We start from the raw sequence: 9,255 nt of genomic DNA on the forward strand, positions 1-9,255 counted from the left end.
CTCACTCTCATACTCTCTCCTCATTAGTCTCTCGCTCTCCATCCTCACTACATGACCACCTCAATTTACATTTTCCTAACGTTTTCCATCACACCCACGTCCACAGTGCAGAGACGCCTTTTATATATATAACATTTTTGCCAGCACCAGTTGAGTGTATTCAGTTTAAGAGAGAATAGGAACTGAAGGGATTGAGTATTGCCTAACTTAACCCCTTCATAAAAAGAGGCTTCCCTTAACATATTTGTCTACCGGTGGCATTAAGAAAATAAAGAACCCGTCACAGCGACAAGGAGAAAATAAAGGAAAAGAAGCCGTCACTCTGGCAAGGAAAAATTAGGGAAACCGTCACAGTCGCAAGATGGAAATTAAGGAGCCGTCACAGTGGCAAGAAGAAAACAAAAAAGCCGTCACAGTGGTAAGAAGAAAACACAGAAATCATGAAGAAAATATTGAAGCCTTCATTGCATTTTCGTAAAGCTTCATAGAACTGCTATCAACGCCGCAGCAAATTTCTTTCCTATTACGCCACAACACTTTCATTTAATCTATTTCCACTTTTGTTCCCATGACTGATTTAATATTTAAATATCTGTTCATTCTGCATTTCTGCTTCATTTCATCCATCATCACAGTTCGCTTCAATAGTTCTTACAAACCCCATGGCTTTCTCCCGCCTACATATTCTCAGAAATTTCATTTTCCACAAACAAATAATCTTTAATTACGCTACAAGGAACTGGAATTCTATTATTACACTTCTGTTTAATCTTTCACCACAGTTATTTCCAGCATTTCTCTCGCAAACTATGTCTGTGCTTTTACTGCATTTATTCATAACTTTTATCTCACAAACTTCACCTCATTTCACTAACAGACGCTGCACTTTCAACTTGCCTCCACTTATCAGAACTCCATCATTTACATACAGAAGCACAGACTATTTCCATTTACTCTTCTTCCATCTGAACTATTCTTGTCCTAAGCGTTCTCGGTTTCATTTCTGCCAGCTCGCTATCAAATATACGTTGTACAGTAACGACGGCATGACACAGCTCTACGTCAATCTGATACCTCTCCAAAGCACAACCCGTTTATACCCTGGGCACCTTTCATTTCCTCTCCAAAGCACAACCCGTTTATACCCTCGGCACCTTTCATTTCCTCTTCTTTCCCTCTACCAAAAAACGAATGGAATGTGTAACAGACATTTGCGCTCTCATTAAATGCTGGTTTAATGGTAATGGCTGAGGTGAAGAGTGTTTTAGCGCAGTTCAACTTTGGCATGATCTCGCGTCCCTTCGGTCATCAGTCTACTTTTCTGCTACCTAACCACTATTTCTCTCTTTTCTCTACAGTTTGCATAAAGTACCCTCTGCAATGCCTTCTCCAGATCCGCAAACGTCACAAATAGCCTTCCCATCAGCTCGAAGTGGTGTTCGCTGAGACACTCTTACATTCATAACATTAACCCTTTCACTATAATACAGTAATGACTTCTTGTAGTTTCTCTCTGTATTATCAGGAGGCTTTATCATTCTTCTTCTTCACCATCTTTTTTTTGTGTGTGTTTCTTTTTCTTTCCTTTTTTTGTTGTTTAGATTAAAACTCTCATGCAGTGAAGAGTCTCATGGAAGCTCTACCTAACACTTTCTATTCGACAAGTCTCTCTTAAGGTTAATAAGATCGCATTAAAAAAACAAGGGCAAAATGAAAGTGCGTCCCTGTACGAGGAAGTTATACAATGGCAGCAGTGTTGTTCTAATCATGCCAGCACTTCAAGCCTTTCACCCAGCATTTCGCCATCACTGCCCTTCACTTCGCCACTGTCTCTCACACTTTCCCCCTCTAACTTTCTTCATTTCCTTCCAAAACAACTTCCTATCGCCGCGCAATTTACTGTCCAACTGCCTCCCAAACTTCTGATCCCCTCCCCTCTGGCTCTCCTTCCCCATTATTCTCGCTTCTCTCCTTATTTTCACGTGCACATTCGTCTTCTGTCCCTTTTTTTCCTCTACTTGCTTTCCTGTCTTTATCTTCAGCCTATAGAATTTGATATCGTATTCATAAATTCCTACCATAAAATAGTCTCGAAAGGATCATTAGGTCTGTTGTAGTTTATTTTCCTTTCTCAATGTTTCTTTCATGTCTGTTCTTTCCTTTTACACTCTGTTCCCTTGAATCAGGTTCATATACACTGTCCTCTTCTTTCTTTGCACTCCCTTCATCCTCATCTGTCTTCTCTTTTATATCATTCTTTTGCCATAATTCTCGCTTCCGTGCATATACTGTCATACGCTTTTCCCGTTTCTTCATTTATTTCGTCCTCTTCTGTTTCCTTCTTTTTTTCCCCTTGTGGACTATTTTCACTCCTCTTCCCAGACTCACCCACACTTTCCTCTTCTGTCTCTTCATTTCCTGTTTTCATCAGTGTCGCTTCCATTACATTCACCTCTCAATTTTGTCTCATCATTTCTTTCCTCTTCCGTCTCTTCATTTTTTCCGTCTCCATTACACATTTTCCTCTTTTGCCTCCTCTCTTCCTCATTCCTTTTGCTCGTCAGCCGTTCCTTATAATAATACCCTCAATATGTTCGTTCTTTGCTCCCCTGATCTCCTCACTTCAAAGGAGGTATTCTCGCGCGGTTAGGAAGCTTACTAACACCTTCGTACCGGTTTATTTCTGTATCTGCTCTATTGATATATTCTTGTGTGTTCTTCATCCAGTGTATATTTATGCTCAGAAGATATAAGAAAAAAAAAGAGAATGTTAGTGGGTAGTTAGGATAATAAATCGTTAAGGAAGATATGTTAGGGAGCCTCCTTACCCTACGAGAATACCGGCCCCAGAGCCGCCCTTTTTATCCCTATCCTTCTCTCTCCACACATCACACACTTTGTCTGGCCTAATATACTGTAATAGTCCACTGCACGACTAGTCTTTACATTAGACGGAGAGTGGTGACCAAAATTAACCTTTCTTACCACTTGCAAAAACGACAGGATGGACAGGATGCGAATATATTATGCGGTCAGATAAAAGAGAATGTTACTACCCACTATATTCGAGGGAGGACCCCAGAATTCCAGGACAGATCGATAGCCCGAGAAAAAGAATTAGATCCCCATTGCGCAGGTAGGCATCATTTGAGTGCGGTCTGGTGAATCATTCTGCAAGTTGGCATCTCACTGAGAGGGTCGAGTCCGTATTTCGGGTTTTTTTTTTTTTTTTTTTGTGAACGTTGCTTCTGCGATCTTCGTCCTCAAACAGCTGTGGCAAATTTGAATGAGTAAAGTGTGTGTATTAATATTATTTTTTTTCTCTCTCTCAGGAAAACCATGGTTGAGCCAGTGACAATGCCTAAGCAAGCATTCAAGGAGCAGGCTATGAAAAAAAAAAAAAAAAAAAAAAAACTGTATACTAATGGAATGCATGTTATATGAAAGGCAACAATTCAGTCCAAGACTCTACACGTCCAGGTCGTCCTCCGACCTCTTAAGCAGATGAAAACATCAAGAAAATACGACAGGAAATCTTAGAAGATCGTTCGTCGCACTGATGACGAACTAGTGGAGGCCACAGGCGCTTCTTGGATTTTAGTTTAACAGGTTTTGATGCAAGATCTTGGCACGCACCGAGTTTCGACAAAATTCGTCCCTCGTCTTCTAACTTAAGATTAAAAAACAAATCGTGTGAATCAGGACATGAAAGAACAGTTGAGATATGACCCAGATTTTCTTTCAAACGTCATGACGTGTAACGACACCTGGGTTTACAGGTATGGCCTTGGGTTTGAAACCTAACAATAATCGAGTCAGTGGAAGACACCAACAACTAAAAGACTACATAAAGCACGTCAGGTCACGTCCAACATTCATGACAATGTTGATCTTGCTTTATGACATTGAGGAAGTTATTCATGAAGAAATTGTTGCCTGTGAGCAGGCTGTGAACCAGCAGTTTTACATTACAGTGCTGTAGCATCTATGGGAAAGCATCAGGCGCAAATTTCAAAAGAAGTGGCTCACCCAGAAAGGGTTCTTGCACGACGACACCCTATCACACCCAGCGTTGTCAGTTCACCAGCGTTGTCAGTTCAGCAGTTTTTGGCCAAAAACAACGTCTTTATTGTTCCACAACCCCCGTGCTCGTGAGATCTCACCCCCTGTGATTTTTCTTGCTCCCTAAGATTCAGTTAGAAATGAGAGGCAGAAGATTTGACAACCTAGAAATTCAGAGAAAAAGCAGGAGTTTCTGGACAAGGTGACATGAGGCAACAACAGGAAGGTTTTCCAGGAATGGGAAACGCGCTGGGACGAGTGTATAACGTCTCAGCGGGGGTACCTTGATGGGAACTATATTGGATTTGATGTAAGTTTGGTCATGATTTTTTTTTTTTACAACTCCGGGAAAATTGGGATCTCTCCTCTAATATCACACACACACACACACACACACACACACACACACACACAAATATATATATATATATATATATATATATATATATATATATATATATATATATATATATATATATATATATATATATATAATGCATGAAAAATAGGGTATGCAATAAATTCAACAAGTATTTCCTACATGCAAATATGGCTTTGTACGAGTATAATGTTTCAGATGTGCCTTTAACTAGTTAAAGCAAAGAGAATGAGTGAGAATTACAGCCATATGTCGCCTGTAGCATCAAAACCAAATGTATTACATTGTTGCACATCATCAGTTCTTGCCGCACTCCTTCAGAGGTGACCACTGTTTGGCTCAAATGTGTTTTACAAAGTAGTTCCCCGGGCACGACAACTGCTCCCTTAATCCGCTGACTTATTCTACTGATTTATTCCTGCTGCCTCTAGAGTATTACATTAATCTGCCATCTCTATATTTTCAGACAGACGCCATAATCTCGTCTGGGGAAAGCACAGACAAATTGCGTCCATGTTACCTTGTCCTCTGCCATTAAGCTGCTCTTCCTCCAACTTACACCCTCCTCTCTCATATATCTCTCCACGAAATCCATCCATCCATCTCATCCTTAATCTCCCCTCCACCTCGCTCACATGCACTCTTCTAGTCAATTTGTCATTGTCCATCCTCTGCACATGGCTAGACCATCTCAGAGTATTTCTTCCAACGCTTTCAGCCACATCCAGATCAATACCACAATGCTCCTTCACATCTTCATTTGTCTGCCTCTCCATGCAACTCGCATACACCTCTCAAATAACTCATTTCTACTGCTGTCACCCTTACACTGTGTCTTTTCCACAATGGCCAAGCTTTATCACCGTACTTAAAACCAATATATTGACATCCAGGGACTCTATTTTTTTTTTTTTTTGCTTCCATAATCATCTTGGAGAGAAGTTTTTGTCGTTAACTGATCAGTGGAAGATATATCCACCCCTAGGTCGAAAAACATGTAAACTGCTTAAAGTCGTCTGGGGATAACAGTTAAAAAAAAAAAAATCGTCATTGGATTGACGAGGAAGTTTTCCCTTTGTGGTCAATTGGGTGAAGTATAAGACATTTGAGATCACTACAAAAAGCTGTCAATGGGGAAGATATTCATTCTGGACCCACAACTTTTGCCAGCTGGGTCAGTTTATTTGTTCAGGAGTACTACAAGGGCAAGATAAATTGCCTAGTTTTGCATTTAGTCGATTTTTCACTTTCCCCTACTAGCCAATATTTGTAAGATAAGAGAGTCTTGGTACGTTTTTCAGACCAAGCAGTTATCTTCCTTGATATGATTAGTGAAGAAAGTGACGGACACGTCGTAAGTTATTATCCTTGGTACGATTCAGCAGAGAAAGTGAAGGACATGGCCTAATTATGAAGCAGACACAGTGAAGTGACTGATCAACTTTTGTCCCTGTCTGCACCTCTAATTTTTTCCTGAGGCTCTGCTGAAGTTCACTTGCTCCTCAACTCTCTCTTAACTTTCTTTCTCTCTTTCTTTTCTTCCACCCTCCAGCATCGTCCACTCTTCACTTCACATAAAGGCTAATTTCTTCTTCCAGGATTTCGAATTAAAAAAAAAAAGTGTACTTATTCTCGAGGACGGCTAAATTCAATAAGTGGAAAATATACATATTTCTGAAAATACGGTGATTACATCATACACCGCACTGGAGAAGGACGCCTTCATGTGATGGCACTGATATAACCAGATGGCTCAAGTACCCGGTTATCCAAATGTACCACAACTACTTCCCAGTCCCCTAAGAGGAGGATGGTGCACTGCAGGTTGAGGGCGTCATCAGCCTACACTCCACCAGGTTCACTTTCCAGATGAGCCTGGGGTTGCAACAATACTACTACTACTGCTACTATTACTACTACTACTACTATTACTGCTACTACTACTACTTCTACTACTACTACTACTACCATTACCACCACCACCATACCCACCACCACAAACACCACCACCACCATACTACAATACTTCCTAGAGAAACACTGCACATTACAGATTCAGATGGCTTTTGCTCAGTAAAAACACCCCTCCAGTACTACCACAGACAGTTCTAAGTGAAACAGCCCTGGCATGTACTCATAACAGTAGGTATTAGTTCTGAAATGGTGACATGTGAAGGCTTTTAGAGCCATCTGTTAAGTATTTAAGAATTCCTTGGCCTTGAGAACGGACTGCACTGGTTATCCTCAAAGTCAAATGAAAGCATCATCTGTATTGACTGGGAAAATTACTAATCCTACAAGCATAACTGACAAGGATAACACCTAAGAATAATGTGAGACTTTCCATTAAGGTAGAAGGAAGGAGGGGTACAGAGAGGGGACTAAATCGTGAGAAAGTTAATTTCAGGAGAGGGAATAAATTTTGCAACATAACCCAGCATCTCGAGCTACAGTTTATGGATTAGGGTCACTCAAACAAATGACCATGAAAACCCCTGATATTCCCCCAGACGACGGCATGCAACCGTCGACGTTGAAGTTTAGGTCCCTATTTCACAATGTAAGGTCTGAGTTCATCTTTAATGGGCAATGGAACAAACTCACAGTATCTAGAACAAGAAAATCTACAAACACGCATTACAGACCGATATGTACAGGAGCAATACATCACATCTGAGTGTACCAGCATGCAATACAAAACAATCTACTCTTCACATGACGCAACCTGTTGGTCGTATGTCATTTTTTTATTACAGTGGTCAATGAATAAAAGACTTAACAATTTCAAAGACTCTGTAACTTGTACACAATATTCAATTGTTAATTTTTCAGGGGAAGTGCGAGATGTCGTAAACATTCACTTTTCTTGGCTCAAGTTACTGTCTACTTTTTTTTCCCCTGTGGATATAACCACAACGAGGGAATTATTTTTTCCCATTTCAAAAAATTACATTACCCCCAAGCACCCCATAAAACATACCATTGCTGCTGTTGCTCTTGCTAATCCAGGCCCATCTGAATGTGAACCCGGCGAATTGCATGCTGAAGCTGCCTCCTCTGCATATCATCATCCTCATTGCATAGGATACGGAAGGAATTGAGGAACGTTTGTATAACCAGTTAGAAGAATCATCCGGCTGTTTTAGTGCTACCACAGGAAGGTGTCCCTTACCAGCACTAAAACATCTTCTTGTCTTCCATCATCATCATCATCATCATCATCATCATCATCATCCTGACCCTCTTTCCTGCCTAAAGATGGGATATGGAAAGACCCAGACACAAGGAAAGATAAAGTACAAAGGTGGGAGGACTATCAGCAGTATGCCCAGTGTCTTTCAGAAATTTATAATATTACAATAGCCCTTCAGCCCGAGGTCGTCTCATTTAATTCTGATTATCTCTAGACGATTATGTTCAGTTTAGGAAATTTTTTAAGGGGTTAGAAATAGTCTCTACTAACCTTATCACTTCAAGGAAAAAAGGCATAGATTTTGCTGTGGTGAATGGTTTAAAAACAGAATGTGCCATAATGCATTAACCTCAACATAGTCATTAGTCTCACAGAAAGATGGACGCGTGACTCAAAAGTGGCCAGTGATATGCTTACCTGTGCATTCCCTTAAACTGGAGACTATGCCGACTGACTGCAGCTTTCCTCTCCATCAGACAGTAGGTATTATATGAAGGTTAATATATTATACTCGTCATGTGGTGATGCAATGTGTATACTTTTAAATGGTCTTTTCTAAACAGGGGAAAAAGTCTGATCCGTACAAAAAAATGTGTCATGGTAGCAGCAGTGTGAATAGGGTCCATAATCCAAGTGACAGAGGAAGTTTCACAACACTTCTTTCTTGACGACGTATTTTGCGCATCAAACCTTACCAGATTTGTGTTATTTATACCGTTAAATATCGGCAATTTGCATCAATTACCTAAAAGAGGATACTGAGATGTATTGTGTAGATTAAGTCGCAGAGAAAAACGAGTTACGAAAACTTCAAAACTAACTCAGAGTAGGACGGTAATTGGGAAGTTACCTGTATATGGGTTTGTAGATGCCGCTCTTGTACCAGAGGACGAGGAGGGCTGGGTCGTTGCGGAGGGGTGATGTGATGTTGCAGGGCAGGTCAGCACGCCCACCCATACCAGCCAACACCGATTGCTGGGCACCTGAAACAACACATGCGCATCTTAGCTATTACTTAACAACCTGCTAACACTACGGTACCTTACCCAACTACACTGAAGTATTTGATTCTCTTTATAACTTAGTTGTGGTAAAGAACCATTAAATAAATTTTCAAAGCCATGTCTATAATAACAAGACCACGAACGTCAGTGTGCCCCGATTATTATTATTATTATTATTATTATTATTAAGAGCTCGGTAGTTTTATTAGCAGGGATGGGCAGGAAACAGAAAAAAAACAGCAAGTAAAAATCACACCAAAGAAAGAAGACTTGAGAATTTTGAACTGATAATCATACTGGCCATGTAATTTTGTGTTGGTCTGCAAAAGAAAGAAAAAAAATGAAATCAACTGACCCATGTGCACGTGACTTAGAATTCAAATCTTGAGAAAAAGCTTTTCTTCTTCTCACCTTCTTTGCTTACTTAAACTAAGAAACTACTATGTACAGTTTATTGTTTAAGAAACCCACCAATAAGTATCGCTACAATCGTGAGTAGTGCGGTGACTAAGCGCTTTGTAAAGAAAGCAAACGCCGTCAAGCACGCAGCTGCCTTTACCTGAAGTACACATGCACAGTACTGTTTCCAAGTAACGCGCAGCTGCAAAGGTTGAATG

General features: G+C 40.3%; 1 protein-coding gene across 1 annotated transcript in view; it reads right to left on the reverse strand.

Moving 5' to 3' along the window:
• LOC145418163 (protein turtle homolog B-like) overlaps nucleotides 1–8,997 on the reverse strand; it is a 76,136-nt gene extending 67,139 nt beyond the window's left edge. The window contains exons 1-2 of the mRNA XM_080286685.1: nucleotides 8,994–8,997; nucleotides 8,485–8,617 (exon numbers count right to left, since the gene is read on the reverse strand). Coding sequence (XP_080142811.1) covers nucleotides 8,485–8,617; nucleotides 8,994–8,997 — 137 coding nt within the window. The remainder of the gene's footprint in view (nucleotides 1–8,484; nucleotides 8,618–8,993) is intronic.
• Nucleotides 8,998–9,255: the final 258 nt, after the last annotated feature.

This window comes from Coenobita brevimanus, chromosome 112 (assembly GCF_032717465.1).
Source record: "Coenobita brevimanus isolate Jiangsu-jjx chromosome 112, ASM3271746v2, whole genome shotgun sequence".
NCBI classification, from domain to species: Eukaryota; Metazoa; Arthropoda; class Malacostraca; order Decapoda; family Coenobitidae; genus Coenobita; species Coenobita brevimanus.